This window comes from Echiichthys vipera, assembly GCF_963691815.1.
Source record: "Echiichthys vipera genome assembly, chromosome: 1".
Lineage (NCBI taxonomy): Eukaryota > Metazoa > Chordata > Actinopteri > Perciformes > Trachinidae > Echiichthys > Echiichthys vipera.
In genome coordinates this window covers 22,569,185-22,589,462 of record NC_139826.1, presented here as the reverse complement: position 1 = coordinate 22,589,462, position 20,278 = coordinate 22,569,185, and the positions used below count along the sequence as shown (strand labels likewise).

The window sequence follows — 20,278 nt, the reverse complement described above, 5'->3', positions numbered from 1 at the left end:
CATTGAGGTGCATATTAAATTAGGCCTAACAGAGCTTTTTATGGTGCATACAACACTAAGATATTAGAATAATTATTATTAACATATTCATATATTTATGTTAATGTTAAACATACACGTGGAAGGCACGTTGAATCCTTCAGCTCAGTTGTATTTCTGCATGGCTTCCTTTCCTATAGACCTTTTCAAAGATGTAAACGTAAACATAAACATTCCTAAACAGTCCTAGTTCATTTCCTGTTGAGTGAATGTGAATTACATCAGCTGACAGGAAGTTAACAAGGACCAAGGCTGTTGCCTAGCAGTGGAATTCCGTTGAAAAGGTCTATAAGCATGTGAGTCCATCATCAAGATTGTGTAAATGTATTTATTTATTTTTTTTCTCAAATTTATCTTTGCTAATAATGCGTTGCATTCATGTTAATGTACATTTTCAGACTTATTTTTGAAAAAAGAAAAACGTTGGAAAGACTGTCAAACAATTTGACCCCCTGCAGAAACTCTGAGGACCCGCTGTTGAAGATCTCTGATCGAACCTTTGCCGACCCTTAACCATCTCGCTAGACTTTCACAAATCGTTTTTTTTTCATCAACTTTTTTATTGATTTGCAAAGTAGACGTAACAACTAAATAAATACTAATAAATAGTAAATAGTCTTGATAGCTTTCTTGGTATTAGAAGAGGATATTAACTTGAAATAAAAAATGGGTTTTACTGCACATTTACACTTGATGTTTCTCTTTTTCTGTACATCTCTGTGAGGCACTTTGCGATACTTTTCTGTATGAAAAGCGCCATATAAATAAAGGTTGATTTGATTCAAAGGGGTTGTTCAAAGTCCATTCTCATATGTGTTTATGACAACAGATTTTTTTAAATTAAATGCATTTTAAGTTGAACAGCGTCTGGTCTATGCAGAAGCATGCATCAACCTTTTGATGGGCAGGGGCGAAAAGGAAAAAAAACGGGCGCATTTAGCGCATCCTCGCCACTGAAGAGGGCACTTTTGCACACGTTTTGGCTTCTCAAGGGCACTTTAGCACGCATTTTGGCTGCAATGAGGGCCCTTTAGCACACATTTTGGCTCCTAGAGACCATTTTAGCATGCGTTTTGGCTTCTCAAGGACACTTTAGCACACGTTTTGGTTCCGCAAGGGCACTTCAGCACAAATTTTGTCTGCCAAGAGGGCACTTTAGCACACGTTTGGCTGTTAAAGGGCACTTTAGCACACGTGTTGGCTCCTCGAGGGAACTTTAGCACATGTTTCGGCTGCCATGAGGGCACTTTAGCACACGTATTCGCTCCTGGAGGACACTTTAGCAGGTGTTTTGGCTGCCACGAGGGCACTTAAGCACGTTTTTTGGCTCCTGGAGGGCACTTTAGCACACGTTTTGGCTGCCATGAGGGCACTTTAGCACGACTGCGAGCACTAGGCGACCCCCCCTCCTCCCCCAGGCCTGGTGCACGCCAGTGGATCTATGCATTCTAGATATTCCTTCTGCTTTTGTTATTTTTTGTGCTTTTTCCAAATCTAGTGGCCCGCTGATGTCCACCCTCCGGACCGGCAGATGTCGCTGGTGGGGGGCGGCAGGAACCCGCACCTCACCACCCGGAAGCGGAAGAGGAGGAGGACCGAGGGAAAAAACGACGGTGGAGACATTGTTGTGGCTCGTTCACACAATAGTTGAGAGTTTCTGTTGGTATTAAAACAGTCCAGCGAGCTACGAGCCGAGCACCACCCCAGGTACAGCCGCAGGAGGATCCAGAGATGTCGGTCGTGCCTCCTAACCGCTCGTCCACCGGCTGGCCGCGCGGTGGAGCCGTTCAGTTTGGAAACAAATACATGAGCGGGCCTACGGCGGCCAAACCGCTCGCTCTGGAGAGGACCATCAACCTGTGAGTTCATGCGCAGCAGCAGTGCTAATGTTTAATAAAGCTAATTTAATCCATCTAACATGTTCAGTCTATGAACGGTCATCACGATGGAGCCGGGAGACCCTGGACACACCAGGGTCCGGGGTCCGCACATGTCTGGATGCTCTGTTTTATTTAAAAGATCAATACAAAAATTCACTTTTCTGACATGTTCCAGGGTTTAAAACTGTATGTGACACAAATCTACATGCTTATTATTTTAACAGCCTTTATTTTTCTCATATTTAGCACAGCAACCACATCCTTTTACATTTTTATTGTAAAAAATCAATATAAACATCACTTTTCTTAAATGTTCCACAGTTAGACACAATACCAGAAATGTATATCTAAATGTAGAAATAATAATAATGAAATAACATCAGTTAAAATGTACAAACACAGGAAAACATAGAAAAGGGAATAATGAATAACAAAAATGCATGACTAAATGTAGGAATGATAATAATGAAACAACATAAATCCAAATGTACAAAGTAAAAATAGAGTAAAAGGAATAAAGAATAATAAAAATGTTTTTTTCTAAATGTAGAAACAAAAATTAATTTTAGTGTTTTTTAAAATGTAATAGTAACAAAGGTGTATTTATAATAAATCCATAACAATCCCAAATATTTCGGCATATGAAATGTATATAATTCATTTTTTAATAATTAATCATTATCTTAGCTAAATATTATATCCATAAAATTATTTTGCTTAACAAACTACCCTCCTTTTATATTTTTAAAGATTCAGATCACTTTGGAAAACTTAAAACTCAAAAATAAACTATTCAACTTTTTAGGTATTTCAGATTCACTCCCTAAGTTAAGCAGACCCTATACGGTTTTGTTTGTTTGTATGTTTGTTTGTTTATGTTTTACTGTCTTTGTAATTTTTAATTTGTGTTGTTTTTACTTCTACATTTAGAAATACATTTTTGGTATTGTGTTTAACTCTGGAACATGTCAGAAAATAAATGTTTATATTGAATCTTTTCAATAAAAGGGATGTTTTTAATTATTGCTATAACCGATTATTATTGATTATATAGTAGAACTTATCAAATAGTCATACGACAGTTCATTGACCACTATTTTTTTATTATAATTAATCGTTTTATGCCATTTTTTAAAAATCGGACATGCCAACAAATCCACTGGTTTAAGCTTTTCAAATGGGAAAATACATATATATATATTTATTACACATTATTAAACTAAATATATTTGGCTTTAGCAACCAACACTTTTAATCAGTTATCAAAATTGTAGATGATCAAAATTACGATGCCGAGTTAAAAATCAGAAAAATATTTAATTTAAGACTTTATTATATCATGAAAGTCAAAATGATGCCATGTCACTTTACTTTTTATCACATGTAGGTATTAACCACACCGTAAGGATCCCTGGTCACGCTTAATTACGCTTCATGTGTGTGTTTGTGCTTCAGTTACCCTCTAACCAACTACACGTTCGGCACCAAGGAGCCTCTGTATGAGAAGGACAGCTCAGTGGCCGCCCGGTTCCAGCGGATGCGTGAAGAGTTTGATAAGATGGGCATGCGGAGGACAGTGGAGGGCGTTCTCATCGTCCATGAACACAGGCTGCCTCACGTGTTACTGCTGCAGCTGGGCACCACGTTCTTCAAACTGTGAGTAATTCAGAGGCTCCTGTACGAAGCAGCTGAAGTCTTAAACTGATCGGCCGTCTGACAGTTTACTTCTCTCCGCAGACCCGGGGGAGAGCTGAGTCCTGGAGAAGACGAGGTGGAGGGTCTGAAGCGCCTGATGACGGAGGTAGCTACATCACGGCACAGTTTAAGCGTCTTGATGCTGCGTTTACTGTGGAGTTTATGTGCGTTAACTTTTGTTTTGATGCTAGATCCTCGGACGGCAAGATGGCGTGAAGCAGGACTGGGTGATTGACGACTGTATCGGCAACTGGTGGCGCCCCAACTTTGAGCCTCCACAGGTTAGTACACGCAGATGACAATGGCACGTTGGAAGGGAACATTTTTAATAGATACTGTTTTTTTAAATATTTGATTTAAGAGCGGTGTAGCGTTAACAATGAGCATTTTTTCTATGAATATGCACCGATTTAGATATTTATATATGATTTTGAGACTTCATTGTCATCCTACTTTCATTGTTACCTACCATTGTTACTAATGTGAAGTAAGGCACGTGTCACATTCTCAAAGATTAAGACAAAGTCTGGTTTCCACTCGGTTTGGTCGGTTTTACTTTTAGAGATGCTGCACCGTAGAAATCAGCCCAACACATCAGTCACATATGTTACTGCTTCATGAATCCAGAATGAAACATGAAACTCTGCTGTCCATCAGTCGTGACGTAGTATATCTGTGAGTACGAATGTGAACTGATCCGAAGTCGTTTGTTTTGCAGTATCCGTATATTCCAGCTCACATCACCAAACCTAAGGAGCATAAGAAGCTGTTCCTGGTCCAGTTGCAGGAAAAAGGTCAGTATCACAACATGACTTCAATAATTATATATTAGTGTTAATAAACTGCAGAGGTATAAATAAAAGCAGAGGAGACTCATGAAAAAAAGCTCCACTGCATCATTGCTTCTTGTTTTACCTGTGATTCATGTTCCCGCAGCGCTGTTTGCCGTCCCCAAGAACTATAAACTGGTGGCAGCACCGTTGTTTGAACTGTATGACAACGCTCCTGGATATGGACCAATCATTTCCAGTCTACCACAGCTTTTGAGCAGGTATAGTTTATGTCATTGTGTAAGTAGCTAAATTGAACTGAAACACTGTTTTGTTTTGTTTTTTCCTTTTTTTACCTGTTTATTGTCCCCGGCCAAATTAAAAAACTGAAGGGCTGGAATCTGTATCAAGTCTGTATCAAGGATCTTCTGTTAGATTGCTGACAAAACCTGTACCTGTAACTAATTGGTTAGCATGTTTCTTTGATGTTTGGAATGTACAATAAAAATTTTACCAACACCAGTAACAGTGAAAGCACAATGCTTATAGAGACTACTACACAGCTTTTTTATACAGTATCCGTAAGGGCTGGGAGATATGGCTAAATTACATGTCATTTCATATCTGTATCACGATGTTTTCTGGTAATTCAATTAGTCTATTTCTAGTCTATTTTTGTATATTCCTGTGTGAATTAAATACATGACAATAAAAAGAACTGTTTTTTTCTCATTTTATTAAGAACTTTAATACAAAATAAACATAACGTACAAGGATCGTCGTGCAAATGGTAATTATTAACGCTTAAGTGGTAACTTTCAATGAAAAATACTTTTTCTTTAATATTTGCTGAAACTGTCACTATATCCTGACAGCACAATGCAACAGACGATCTGTGAAAAAGACTTGTACCCTGTCTGCTCCTAATGGCATCTGCTAGTTTCCACCACACCTGAAGAAAAACAACCAATCAGAGCAGAGGAGTCTGACACTGGATGACGAAACCAAGCCCCACCCACATTTTATAGCTAAACAGTACACTAAAATGTTTCTGAAAACACTTTGCTAAAAATAGGAAATACAGTAACTTTAATGTAAATGGTTCATACTTGATCAGCGCTGCCTAGTTTTGGAGTTCATGAGCGGTTATTGACACTGTCAGACTCCTTGGCTCTGAGTGGTTAATGGTCGGGCGCAGTGGAATCTAGCAGGTTACGTCAGGAGCAGAAACAGACGGAGCGACGTCACTTTGTCACAGATCGTCTCATTGTGCTGTCTGGATAAAGCTGCATTTAGAGCAAATGGAAAAAACAAAAAGATACCGAATTCAGCTTTAACGCACTGTGGCCGATGGCTTTTCAACATCCCGATATAGAAAAATATATCCGCTAAACATTTTTACACCGTTTAGACGATAAATAGATACTGTCATATCGCCCAGCCCTAGCAACCATCCTTTTGAAGTGTCCGCTGAAGACTGCACCACAGCGTATTTATACAAACCAGGAAGCAAAAGGAGACGCATGACTGTACGCACAGCATTTTCAGATTCAAGGTAGCTGATAAGTTAGAAAATAAAAGTAACGTATGAAAGGCAGTGAGCAGGAGTTTGACACTTTTGTTATTGAGTTGCACAGTCCTCCGATGCACCGGTCACATGTTCAGGTCTGCAGAGAATTTCTTTTTTGACTTTAAATGTGCTGATACGGGTTTAATGCAAATAAATTAATTAATATCACAAGAGAATGATCAGATGGTGCTGCCGAAGTAATTCCTCAAAACAGGAAATGACGGCAGCAAGGCTTAAAGGTTCCCTGTGGAGTTTTCTTTTATCTTTACATAAACTGCCACTCACTGAAACTCAAAGGATCCAAAGTTGGATGCATTTCCTTCTTCATAAAACAACTGAGAGCAGATTTATGCAGAGTATTTTAACTCTGCTGTTATGTGTGTTTACTTCCCTCAGTCTTGTTGTTGCCTCCTTTGTTGGCACATTGCTACGACCCCCTCATAAAAAACTCCACAGGTTACTTTAACAGAAGAAAAACAATAACAAGCAAATGAATTGGACCCAAAAAAAAAATGCTATGTCATTATTGTGAAAACCATCTCTTAACATTAACTGCATTTTTTAATAATTATCTTTTTATAGGTTCAACTTCATTTACAACTAACTTGAGTGAACAGAAGTACGTCTGGCTGTCTCTGTGAGTGCAGTCCTGTGTGAGTGAAGATGAGAGACAGTGTGGAGAAAAATATATACTTCTCATCTTTAGCTCAACTTTCACGAAAGAAAAGCTTGTCACGTCAGATATACTGACAGTCCACGGGGGTGTTTATACCGAAAATGTCATGCGTCTGTTTGTTTTTTAACCAAATTGCTAGTTTTTGTAGAACGCAAGTCTGTATTCCAGCGTGTTAAGAGTCTGATTTTATGTCCTCTGAGGTGGCCAATGTTTGATTAAACAAACACTGTTGCGTTTTCCTGTAAACCTGTAACAATGCTGTGTTTTTTCTTTTTAATAAAGCAGTCCTTTAAGTATGTTTTTATAAAATCCAAAGAGCAACTGAGTGTCTGACTGATACTTATTACGTTTCTAAAGCTCTAAGTTTGGTTATTTCTTCAGTTCATCTCTCTCTTAATAATATTAACCTGTTCAACTGAAAGTACATATAATAATCAGGAACATTTCTGATGATAAAAACCATCAAATGCTGCTGTTTTGTATGGTTGTAGAAGCCAGGAGAAAGGCAAAGATGTCCTAATCAGACCAACATGTTTCAGTTCAGTCACTATCAGAGCTCATAAGGCTGAAATTCTAATTATCTACGAACACATCGGCCCAAGTTAATGTGAGACTAAGCTCTGAAAAGCTGAAGTGTGTGCAGCCTGTACCTTTAAGTGTTGGACAGAAGAACTGGTCACATTGAGAAGTTAGCTGTTTGTCTACCTCCAGGCAGTTGAGTGACTAAGATCCAGCACTCATTAATGTCTAGAGTTAATATGTGCAACATACACACTATGTACTGACAGTTTACATCCACACACGAGCAATGGGACAGGCAGTGAGTATGTTTCACTTAGATTTTAATGCTTTGTGGATGGATGATTGTCCACTTCCAAATATAACCTGCATGATATAATATCCTCTCATCGATTCTCTAAACCACTTATCCTTTTTAGGGTCATCCCAGCACGTACTGGAACATTGTTATACTGTATTTATTGTTAGAGTCAAATCCAAGGAAAACAGATGATAACAATGGCTTCAAAGAACAGCTCCTGACTTTGGCTGTGAGGCTGTGATCATGCACACTTCAGTGTAGACTAGAGTGGTCCGTTAGTAAGTGAAAGACGTTTAAAAAAAAGTACATCATATATCTTAAATGCTGCCAAAGCAAGATCGCACTTGAGTCCCAAACATTTGAACTAAGCAGAGGAACTTTGTTACCTTACTGAAGTAGAAATTTGGGGTATCTATACTTTACTGGAGAATTTTTCAGGCAACTTTTTACTTCTACTCGTTACATTTTCACGCGATTATCTGAACTTTCTACTCCTTATATTTTGTTACTAGTTACAAGGGATGGGTATGGAAACCCGGTTCTAAACTTGCCCCGGGGCAAGATTTCCATATACCTTAGTATCGACAGGCTCTGCTGTTATCTTTTCTACAACAAAATAAAGTAGTTGTTTATTCAATTCTCTATTTGTTAATTTTTTTTTTTTTTTACATTTTTCCCTAAGAAAGAACAGATAACTAGTACCGTAGAAGTACTGGATCGATAAGCAGTATCAGTAGAGTAGTAGTATTGTAAACATCTTATATCTAAAATCGTTACTCCTATTTCATTTCTGCTTGTTTTCATCGCGTCTTCTCATCGTTCAAAAACACACAAAAAAACCTTTCCACATAAATCGTTTACAACTCCTTTTGATGCGCTGCAAGGTCTGCATGTACCACGAGCTAATGGCTTTCAAAAACTCAACTTCAACATCAACATTTTAACATAACATGATGGTCATTATGGCCTTTAGAAAAATGTTTTTTCTAAGCACGGATGGACAGTGTGAGTGCGCCCTTAGGGAGGTGGGGTAGTGCACTCAAGGCCCCTGTGGCTTGGCCCAAGCATTTGTCCTTAATGGCATTACTTTTATACTTTAAGTAGTTTTGGAACCAGTACTTTTACACTTTTACTTAAGTAAAAAACTTCTTTTCTTGTAATCTACGTCTTTAGAGGCTGAAGTTTGTGCCTCCTTTACAAATACAATAAATCACCATGATGGCATTTAATGTTAAACTACAGAAAAACTAAAACCCTTCAAACCTAGTATCGCCTACGATCGTACAGTTGACAGCGAAGATGACTCCCTTCTTCTACGTAATATGACGCGTTTGACGTATGATGTTAAAAAAAGGTTTTTAGAAGCGCTGCTCAAAACGACCTTCACCTCCGATTTCTGCCCATATGTTTTGTAAAATATAAAAAAATCCTCCATTAACTTTTCAAATGGTCATCTAAGAGAAAGGTTAAATGTCAATTTAGTTTAAAAAAAAACCTGCAAGTTGCACTTTAAGTTGATACTAGAAGTATTTTTAAACCCTAGTATTTATACTTCTACTTGAGTAATGAATTTGAATACTTTCGACACCTCTGCTTGAAAGCAATCCAAATCTAACATATTCAGTAGTAAAAGATGTCAATATTTAGAGTAAAACAGGCGTTGGAGTTGCGACAAACTAACATATCACATGTTTACTATTCATTAAGATATTCCTTTATTAGTCCCACAAAGGGGAAATGTCCCTTTCACAGCAGCAAAGTGGATAGCAAACATAGAAGAAGCATCACTTAGAAACTATAAATTGTACTAAATATAGAACAAATATGAACAATATAAATACAGGGAAATGTGATATATAAGAATAACAAGAACAATATAAACAATATTTTTAAATAATTTAAATTCACACAAAGGACAAATATTACTATTGCACATTGAGATTGAATCCACCTGAGCTCAGTGTTTCCCACTGTGAGATGAACCCAGTTGGTGAACATCATAGTCTGTGAATGTTCTCATGTGTCCAGGTCATCGTTATCCTCAAAGCAATTTCAGTCAAAAGCAACTGGACTTGGTTGTTTGTCTAGGAAGACGTTTCACCTCTCATCCAAGAGGCTTCATCAGTTCATGTACGCATCTGACCAGGCTGGGACTGGTCCAACTAACTGGTGTGGAGATCCAGGTATTTAACCTCTCACAAGGCCGATGATGTCACTGACACCCTTTGTGCTCCAAGTCCAAGTGGGACAGAGAGGACAGATGGTTTGAAAGAGGAGTAAAAGAAGCCATCTATGTAAAAGTGTAGAAACCATCGCTAAACAGAGGAGGGGGTCTGAGACACCACTTATCTCCAATTTACAATGCCGCCCTTTCATCCCTTCCCAGGAGATTCAACAATCTAACCTCAAAGGACAACTGTTCACACATGGCCCGGGTGACCCCAACGACTGTCGTTCAGACTCAATAGAGCACTAACGAAGTCGAACCAACTGCCCACCAACGACTGTCACTCTAACGACGGGCGTGGGCATTTGGAGCACAAAGGGTGTCAGTGACATCATCGGCCTTGTGAGAGGTTAAATACCTGCATCTCCACACCAGATAGTTGGTCCAGTCCCAGCCTGGTCAGATGCGTACATGAACTGATGAAGCCTCTTGGATGAGAGGTGAAACGTCTTCCTAGACAAACAACCAGTCCAGTTGTTTTTGACTGAAATTGCTTTGAGGATATGGTGAACATCATAGTGCAGATATTGTCATCATGTATAGTTATTGTTTTGGTGTGTGTGGTCTACTGGGAGCAGTGCTGGTTGTACAAATCGTATCTTTTGATATTTTTTCTAACCCGGTTGCTTGAAAAATACATAATTAATTCCACATCCAAGCCAAAGACAAAGAGGGTTTTAAAAATAATGATACAGTTTAACAGCTTCTTTTCTGTCAGTGCCTGACAGTCTGAACCCAGGGCACACATTAACACGCGACCTGTACCTGTGACGTCATCGACCCGCGACGAAGGGGAGCGTTTTTTCTCCACACTCACATGCGTCAGCAGCACCATGGTGAGTCCCCGTTGTCAGGTCTGTTGATAACCTGCGTGTTCACCTGGTTTCACTCCTGATCGTCTCTTCAATGGCGTCCAAACGTCGACCGGGCGCGAGCGTGAAGACAGACGAGAGGAAGAAGAGGAAGAGGAAGAGTAGCTGTGCAGAAACAGCTGATCTGTGTTCAGTCTTAGATGAAGAGCAGGTGAAGCAGACTGTGAAGGAGGCGTGGAGCCACAGGACTCCCTGCAGACAGGGTCAGTGAAGCAGCAGCACACAGCAACTTTATAAAAACACACATCACTGCTGGAACAAGCACTCAGACCTTTTACCTCCTACTGAGTCCTGCATTCAAAATGTAATTAAAGTAACAGTACAAAAGTATCAAAGTCAAAATGTAATTAAAGTAACAGTACAAAAGTATCAAAGTCAAAATGTAATTAAAGTAACAGCACAAAAGTATCAAAGTCAAAATGTAATTAAGAACATAGAGTAATGATTATGCAGAATTGCCTCTGTCAGAATATTTTATTATTGGACTATAATTATTGATAGATTCATATAAATATCACTTTAATGTTAAAGGTGGGGGTACATTTGTTTACTATATACTGCTGTGTAGCTTAATATATGACAGTAAATGTTATTTCATTCACTGATATTATTTTGTATAAATAATCTGAATCTCTAAACTAACTAGTAAAGTTACCAAATAAATGTATTGGGGTAAAAAGTACAATATTTCCTCTGAAATGTAGTGAAATAGAAATGTAAAGTAGATTCAAATGGAATTACTCAAGAGTCCTTCTTCCTGCCTCCCTTTATTAATGCTCATAGACTAAATGGGTTCATTCAGACCTGAACATTAAGTCTTTCACTGTTATACGTCAACAAGAGTCAACCAGACATTTTCACCTGTCTGTCCCCAATGTTTAGATCCGTTGGTGTTTATGAAAATTAGCTCACACGTAATTAGAGTATGCCCCGTTTGCCCATTTTAACAAACCATTTCCAAAAATGTGTGGTATAATTTTTGTCTCCCTTAATGTAAGTAATACACCGGTCATGATGATATCTGAAGGTTATTTTGTTCTGTATTCATGTGAGAAAAATGATGAATAGGTGAATGTAAAGGGTATATTTGAGTCTTTTTCAAAACCTTTCCCTTATTCCCTATATTTTACCGATTCTTCTGGGCCTTTTTCTCTATACTCAGCACATGTTGAGGATAAAGAACCAGTTGAGTTTGCTTCTGTTGATATTTGGTCAACGTTGACCCCTATTTTGGCTTAAAATGACCGGACTATGAGTAAATGTACTTGGTTACATTCCACCACTGAATGAAGATACTGTTTATCTCATCTCATCTTCATCCGCTTATCCGGGGTCGGGTCGTGGGGGCAGCAGCTTTATCAGGGGACCCCAAACTTCCCTTTCCGGAGCCACATTAACCAGCTCTAACTGGGGGATCCTGAGGCGTTCCCAGGCCAGTGTGGAGATATAATCTCTCGACCTAGTCCTGGGTCTTCCCTGAGGCCTCCTACGAAGCTGGATTTGCCTGGAACACCTCCCTAGGGAGGCGCCCAGGGGGCATCCTTACTAGATGCCCGAACCACCTCAACTGGCTCCTTTCAATGAAAACCCATTTTCGGCCGCTTGTACCCGCGACCTCGTTCTTTCGGTCATGAAGATACTGTTTATGGATATCAAAATATTTGTTATTACATTATATTATAGCCAGACAGGAGCAATTTCTGTGTTTTGGCCATATTGTCGTTACACACCATTGAGACTCATTGATTTGCAGCATTTTGCACAATTATCTGATACATCCAGAGATAATAAAGGTGTAAATGGTATTTATAGTAAAGAAGCATTTTTGATGGTAGACACATTTATATACCCTGTATAAATTGACATACCTTCTATTGTGTCTAAAGACGACATCTGAGTTGAGGATAATGATTTGATCTAATACTATTTAACGTTTGTTGAGAGTTTGTTTCTAATTTTTAGTCCAGTTAAGTTTATGTTTTGTGGTTGTAGTCTTTTCAAAAGCAGCAGTGAGTTCCTTGACGTGTTATCTTTTTGTTGTTCATGTGCAGGAGATCTGGAGTTGGACTGCCACCCTTTCCCTCACTGCATCATCAAGAACTTCCTCGGCAGCGAGATGTTTGTGGAGAACCTGCGGAGGGAGCTGCTGGAGCTCGACTTTCACGAGAAGTCAAACGACCTGTACAAATTTAAACAGGTGTCTGTCAAACGGACCCTCTCACTGATTAGTTTCTGTGGGTTTGTGTTGTTGTTTTAACCTCCACTTTGTTGTTGTTGTTGTTGTTGTTCTTGCACAGTCAGATGACTTGAAGAAGAGAACAGAGCCACATATCGCAGGACTGAGGTAAAAATAACTTCTTGTGTTTGTGTACTGTATATGTTTCTTTATTATTGAGTAAAATAGGATAGCTGTAGAGAGAGGTGAAATGTGGACGAGGCTGCAGCATACTGGAATAAAAGTGAAGAGAGATAGCTCATCCTGTCAGGTAACAAACTTGTTTTTATGTACATTTGTACTAGTCTGTACACTCACATTGACTCACTCAATTAAGTTTACACACTCAGTTGATCTCTGCTGCTCTACCACCTGTCCTACAGCTGTATTAAAAGCATCCTTTATCTATTAGATAAGACATAAAATAAGATAATCCTTTAACATTCCCGCAGTGGGGAGGTTCAATAAGAAGCATCACTAGAAATTGCAAGATATACGTAATAATAGTAACAATAAATATGGAAATATAATAATATTCTGAACAATATTTACAGCCTGACAGAAAGACGTACCTCACTCTAAAGCCAGGTTATGTTATTATTCTTTATACAAAATAAAATGCATCACTTGTTTATCCATTTTGAGGGAAACCATATTTCATACCTGACAAAATGAGTAGCCCCACATTAAACCACTTTTACTTACTCAGTGCTGATCTCAGTGTTAAATAATCCGCGGTAAACACATGTTAACCCTTAAAACGTTTTGTTTTGAAAAAATGATAGAGACCATGTTGCTGCCCTTCCCATACATATTAAAAAAAGAGACGCTTGACATAGACGAGAGTTCCCATATTGTAGAAAGTGAGACTTCCATGTGTTATTTATTATAAAGCAGGTCGAGGTGCTGTATAAATACTGTGAAAGTATCAAAACACTCAATCCACAGAGAAATGCACACAGCCCGTGTTCAGAAGCTGTGACTTTAAATGAACGTCAGGACTTCTGTACGGTTGTCACCCAATCATCACAACTATACTATGTATATTTATATATTTATATAAACACACTGGAACTACACTGGAGATCAAATTTAGAGAACAAAGTATTAATACTTATTCTGAAATACTGTTATTTTTTACTGTTTATAATTCAATAGCATATCAGCTGTGGCTTTACCACTGCTGTACTAGCATGTTTTTCTTTTTAAATAACCAAGGCACTTTAACAAAAACTTTTATTTTGAGAAAAAACTGTGAGCAAAATTAGAGAAGACTAATCATTGTGTCAGAAGAGAAGACTTCAACAAAGTTTTCTTCTATAGGATTAAAAAATGAACAGGAAGTGTAGAGGCCACAGCTTTGAATGACTTCAGCACATCAGTGCCCACTAGTTTCACTAGTTTCTCACACTGCTCTGGGTTGATCTTGGTCCGTTCTTCTTCAGTCTCTTCCACAGTTCAGTAACTGTGGTGGGTTTATTAGCCATGACTCTGTTGCAGAGGATTTTCCAGAGATTCTCTATGGGGTTTAGATCTGGACTCTGACTTCTAACTGACTTTTTTTAGACACTGGGTTCAGTCTTTCCTGGTCTGACACTGAACATAATGTTTACCATTAGACACAAATAAACTGAATTTTAATGTCATGTCATGGTGTGCGAGGTGTTTTCTGCAGCAGGAGTTGGGCCTCTTGTACAGCTACATGGCAGGTGAATGCAAATGTTTGTGAACCTCTTTTGGCAACATGCAATACCTTCATTGCAACTGTCTCCCAATCAGCTGCAATTTTCATGCAAGACAATGCCCCTGTCACACTGTAAAACAGGTTAAGCAGTTCCTTAAAGCTAAGAATATTGAAACAATGAAAGGGCCGGTCCAGAGTCCAGATCTAAACCCCATAGAGAATTTTTGGAAAATCCTCTGCAACAAAGTAATGGCTAATAAACCCACTACAGTTATTGAACTGTAGAAGAGACTGAAGAAGAACGGACCAAGATCAAACCAGAGCAGTGTGAGAAACTAGTGATGTCCTGTGGGCTCAGATGTGCTGAAGTCATTCAGAGCTGTGGCCTCTACACTTCCTATTCATTTTTAAATCCTATTGAATAAAACACAGTTTAAATCTTCTCTTCTGACACAATAGTTATTGTTCTCTAATTTTGTTCACAAAATAAAGGTTTTTGTTGAAGTGCCTTGGTTATTAAAAAAAAAAAATTGCTAGTACAGCAGTGGTTAAGCCACAATTTCTGAACAATAAAAAATAAAAGTATTTCAGAATAAATCAGGTATTTGTTCTCTTATTTTGATCTCCAGTGTGTATAAGTACAGCTGCTGCTACAGTGCTGTCACAGCCATTCCCCCACTGCGGATGTGGATGAGAGCACTTTTTCGAGGGGAGTCTTAAAGAGACACGTGGCTGAATACAGATATATTCAAACAGACAACATGTGTTTTTTGTACATTAAAGCATGTAAACATGTTCTAGTAGGAACCCAAAATGCAAACATGAACCTGAAAATGAGCATAACATGGGACCTTAATGCCAATGGTATTTTGAGCACAGCTGAATCTTTGCCTGTAATATGTGGCCTTTATTGTTTCTCAGAGCTCTCGTATGAAAATCACACTTGAGTGTCTGCTTTGTTGAGTATAAAGTGAAAATAAACTGCAGTGTATGGCTCACAATGCTCAGTGGCAGACTATACATTATTTTTTCAGCTCCACCAGGTGGTGCCAGAGATCACATCTGCTTCCTAATTAGTACATTTCCTTCGTTTAGTGCTGCTGAGTGTGTGAGCATCAACATGTGGTGCGGTGGAACTGTTCAGTGGAAAAGGGACTCAGGTGCAGCTGCTCACAGGGGATCCTTGTTAGAGCGGAAGGGCTGTTTCTTATTCAGTTAGGATCCACTGCTGAACTTTGCGGTGAACACCAGGGTATAACACTGCACGTCATTACAGCAGTGTTCATGTTGGGACATTTAAGAAGAATAACTAGTTAAAAGATGTGATTCTAGATTTATGGAGCAGTAAGAGCTGCTAAATCTGCCAAGAGGCTCAGTGTTTGATCTCAGTGTGTAAGTCAAGACGGGTAGAAGCTGGAGTATGAATCCATTAAACACCTCGGGGACTCATGCGTTCCCCAGATAGAAAAACAAAATACAAACCCTTCCTTTTTTTTTTTAAATGATGTGCAGTTCATTACGATTATGACAAGCTGTGTTTACAGTGAGACTGCGACATGTAATTTCTTCTAAATACGTACTTGTGATTATATACAGTGCTACACCTACTGAAGAAATACAGCCCTGCAGAATAAACACTATAATTAAATACACAATAATGGCCTCCTCTTGTGATCATCTATTATTTATGCCACAACAAAATGTCACGGTAGGTTTGAGCAGTCGAACAATCTGTCTGTGTGGTGAGGCTTTCAAAATGTCTCCTTTTTATATGAGGCTAAAGGTTCAGCCACATTGTCAGTACAAACCATTACTGCACCATAAAAATGCACATTTATTTATTTTCTGTGTCGCTGTTTTCAGGGCAGCACTCTTTGGGCGTTTCCGCTGCTGGCTCGGGGAAGTGTTGGGGGTTGAACTGGAGCCCACGGTGGACATTTCTTGTGCCAGATATGAGTACACCGGTGAGTTTTAAATTGTTGCTGTTTCACTTTCAGCCACTTTTGATTGGATTTTTGAGGACTTATATCCTGTGAATGTTCTTGTTCTCAATATGTAACGTTCTCTCTTCTTTCTAGATGTTCTTTTGTGTCATGACGATGAACTGGAGGGGAGGCGCGTCGCTTTCATCCTGTATCTCGTGCCTCCGTGGCAGAGCAGCGACGGAGGAACCCTCGATCTTTACACAACAGACAGTGAGTGTCACTCTGTGTCTGTGTGCGTGCGTGTGTGTGTGTGTGTGTATTCCTGTGCTTTCAGACAGCTGTTTTCCATCTCCGTCACCAGGCACTTTCCAACCGCAGAGTGTAGTGAAGTCACTGGTACCTTCCTCGAACACTCTCGTCCTTTTTGACGTTTCTCCAGTCTCCTTTCACCAAGTGAGAATAACCGCTCTTTCCCTTACTGTTGCACCAAAGAGGCGCCCGTGATTGCAGATCGATAACATGTGTCGCACTTGTTCAGGTGTCAGAGGTTTTGACAAAGGACAAGTGTCGTCTGTCTCTGAGCGGCTGGTTTCACGGGCCGTCTTTGGAGCGTCCTCCTCGCCACAGAGAGCCCCCTGTCCCACGGAGCCCACACTTACCAAGAGACGTGAGTTCGGTCAAACGTGCACACGTCTTTATAGGAATAGTTTGATCTTTTAGGAAATGCACCTTTCAAGACTTGGATGAGAAGATTGATGCCTTGTGTTTGTACCTATTTTATACAGTCTATGGCAGGGGTGTCAGACTGATCCAGTAAAGGGCCGCTGTGGCTGCAGGTTTCATTCCAACCAATGCAAGAACACACCTGATCCAACAAATCAACTATGTGAAGGAAAGTCAGGTGATTGAATAAGTCAAGTGTGTTTTTGCTTGGTTGAAATGAAAACCAGCAGCCGCAGCGGCCCTTTACTGGATCAGTTTGAGACCCCTGGTCTACGGTAAAGGTTGTCAAAAGTGTTGATACTTCAATACTTTTCAATACCACAGGTTTCAGATGAGCTGTGTGGTGATTTGTGTCTAGTAACTGTTTCTGTACCAGTACTGACACCATTTATTCTTGTGGTCAGTATGAGCCTAGCAATTTAAACATCCAGAAAATGAGCATTATCAAAGTTGTTACTCAAGTTTTTATGTGAGGTATACTATGTGTATTTATTTTAAGAATTAGAATATCTTACGGATTGATCTTTAAGGTCCCATGTCTGCTGATATAAACTAGCAGGACCCGTCCAAAGGAATAATGGCCATGCGTCATACTGATGTTCTTGTGTTTATTTCTCTCCTCGTACACCATTCAAACACTGTTTTGAGACCGTGAAAATTACAAAAAAAAACAACAACAAAATTTAAACAACACGCTTAGCTACACAGAAATGTATTTAATCTTATAAAACTGTAATTAAATTAATAATTGCGTGCGCCTCTTGGACCATGTACAGAATTTTCGCAGCCGTATCAAACCCACGATCTACATTTCCATATGCATATTAACTTGTTTAACCAACATTCATCTCACATTCATTTCATTAATTTCTCTGCTAATTAAAATATGTTCATAAACTTTACATAAATAGACTATAAGCTATAGGTGGCTGTGTCCAGCTTCATATTTAACAGACAGACACTACTGTGGTATCAATCTTCTAAGAAAGATAAAGTGTATTTCCCAAAATGTCAAACTTTTCCTTTAATGGACAGTTGACGTGACGTGTGTTTGCTGTGTTTATGTCAGGAAACATTGCTGCTGGAGTGGGTCAACCCAGTGTACCTGGACATATCCTACCAAGAGCAGATTCAGGAGGAGTTTGAGGACAGCTCTGAGATTCAGCTCAAAGATTTTCTGAAGGTAACGGCTCGCTCGCTTTTGTCTGCCTTGCACGGGTCCGCTCGTTCCTTTCAGCTGATTGTGTCCGTCCTCAGGAAGAGAAGTTCAGGGAGGTGAGTGAAGCACTGCGACTCAGGCAGATCCAGTGGACCCAGAGGGGGCCGCCTAATAAGAGGTAAAACATGGTTCAGAGACCATTTAAGCGCATATTCTAAGACTGTGTGACTACAGGCGCTTTATTTGTGTCCATTAGATGCTATGAAGCGGCTTCTCTGGATACTCTGCCTCAGTGTGTGAGTGCATGTTGGGAGCTACTCCGTTCAGAGGCTTTCTTCCTGCTTCTCTCCAACTTTACCGGCCTGCGATTGCACTACCTGTGTCCTGCCGATGACGACGACGACGATGATGAGAATAAAGATGAGGAGAAACAGGACGGAGAAGCCACGGGGTCTACGACTGAATCACCATCAGCAAATACGAGCAGAGAGAAAGGTGTGTGTGTGTGTGTGTGTGTGTGTGTGTGTGTGTGTGTGTGTGTGTGTGTGTGTGTGTGTGTGTGTGTGTGTGTGTGTGTGTGTGTGTGTGTGTGTGTGTGTGTGTGTGTGTGTGTGTGTGTGTGTGTGTGTGTGTGTGTGTGTGTGTGTGTGTGTGTGTGTGTGTGTGTGTGTGTGTGTGTGTGTGTGTGTGTGTGTGTGTGTGTGTGTGTGTGTGTGTGTGTTCACAGCCATTTGTGTGTTTTGACCTTTTCTTGCTTTAGAGCTGAGCACACCTGTGTGCTGTGGTGAACTGCGTCGGTGGTCTCATGGCGGCTACACCCTGTTGCATGATGCAGAAGCAGCGCGGGCAGAGTACGCTCTGGACCTTGTTTTACCTTTTTGTGGTGCAGGTTAGTACACACACACACACACACACACTCACTCAAATTCATATTTAGACTTAGACTTCTCTTCATTGATCCTTTGGGATGAACTCCCGCAAGGAAATTGAGTTTCCAGCAGCTTACAAAAAACACAAGGAGATATAAAAAAAATACAGTATAAGATAAACAATAAACTCTTAGTCATATATATGTATATGAGGTAGATGTAAGAATACAGGTCAATTAAATTCACATAAAATTAAATCAGATAAGTTCAATGTAGAGGAAATGTATAAGATTAAATATGTATGACTGTATGTTTGTGTTAAAAACTCTCTTTCATAGACTGGCAGTCAGAGTTCGGGGGCTTCACGTGTTACGTTGCTAATGAAGAGGATGAGGAGGTAAGTGTTGATTACAGTATAAAGTGTAACTGCACATGTCTGGGCAATACTTCATCATCATTATTGCTTTGATGTCCTTCTCATCGCAGCTCCTGACGGTGTATCCAGAGGATAACTCCCTTGCCCTCGTCTACAGAGACAAAGAAACCCTTAAATTTGTCAAACACGTCAACCACAAAAGCTCCTCTGATTCTACCTGGAGGGGATTTTATGACTTCTCCTTTGTGTACTATGAATGAATAAATATATATTTATATCTGTTTTGTGACATATTTATTTTCCCCTTCTTCAGATGTGTACATTTTAAATTTCAACCTGAGAATAGGACATACTTTGTACACTTTCACAGATGCTGCCACGCTCTGTGGAATCGTATGTGGGTTCAGTGTTTTGCTTAAGGACACTTTGATGTGTGAAGAGAAGGAGCTGGGATTGAACCACCAACCATTTTATGAATGGATCGGCAGCAGTTTCTCTTTGAAAAACGTTTAATTCAGTTTCATTAGTGCCATTTGCAAATTCAGTCCCCTAAAAGTCTGCTGAGGTTAGGCAGCTCCTTTAAGTGCACCTTCATGTCATGAAAGACAACTGATTTTAAGATTTTAGATTTTAATCATTAATCATTAATTAATAATTGGCACCATTGTTTCTGCAGTTCAGCCTTAAGTGTGTGTGAGAAGACAAGTGAGCTTAGATGGGGTAAGACGGCTCTGTCCCAGCTCTTGTCCTAAAATAAACTAAATCAATAAACATTAGT

At 39.5% G+C, this 20,278-nt stretch overlaps 2 protein-coding genes across 2 annotated transcripts; both read left to right on the top strand.

Annotated features, from left to right (window-relative positions):
* The first annotated feature begins 1,647 nt into the window (after window positions 1–1,647).
* Window positions 1,648–5,066, top strand: nudt21 (nudix hydrolase 21). The gene is made up of 6 exons (XM_083914401.1): window positions 1,648–1,898; window positions 3,375–3,575; window positions 3,657–3,720; window positions 3,806–3,895; window positions 4,333–4,408; window positions 4,551–5,066. The coding sequence occupies exons 1-6, from the start codon at window positions 1,771–1,773 to the stop codon at window positions 4,694–4,696; spliced, it is 705 nt and encodes a 234-aa protein (XP_083770527.1). The 5' UTR covers window positions 1,648–1,770; the 3' UTR covers window positions 4,697–5,066.
* A 5,452-nt stretch (window positions 5,067–10,518) lies between these two features.
* Window positions 10,519–19,782, top strand: ogfod1 (2-oxoglutarate and iron-dependent oxygenase domain containing 1). Its single transcript, XM_083913035.1, has 13 exons — window positions 10,519–10,752; window positions 12,601–12,746; window positions 12,847–12,893; window positions 16,312–16,412; window positions 16,527–16,643; window positions 16,735–16,826; window positions 16,912–17,040; window positions 18,166–18,279; window positions 18,354–18,433; window positions 18,512–18,750; window positions 19,016–19,144; window positions 19,463–19,521; window positions 19,611–19,782. Exons 1-13 carry the CDS (start codon window positions 10,584–10,586, stop codon window positions 19,758–19,760), a joined length of 1,572 nt encoding a protein of 523 aa, XP_083769161.1. The 5' UTR covers window positions 10,519–10,583; the 3' UTR covers window positions 19,761–19,782.
* The last annotated feature ends 496 nt before the right edge of the window (window positions 19,783–20,278 follow it).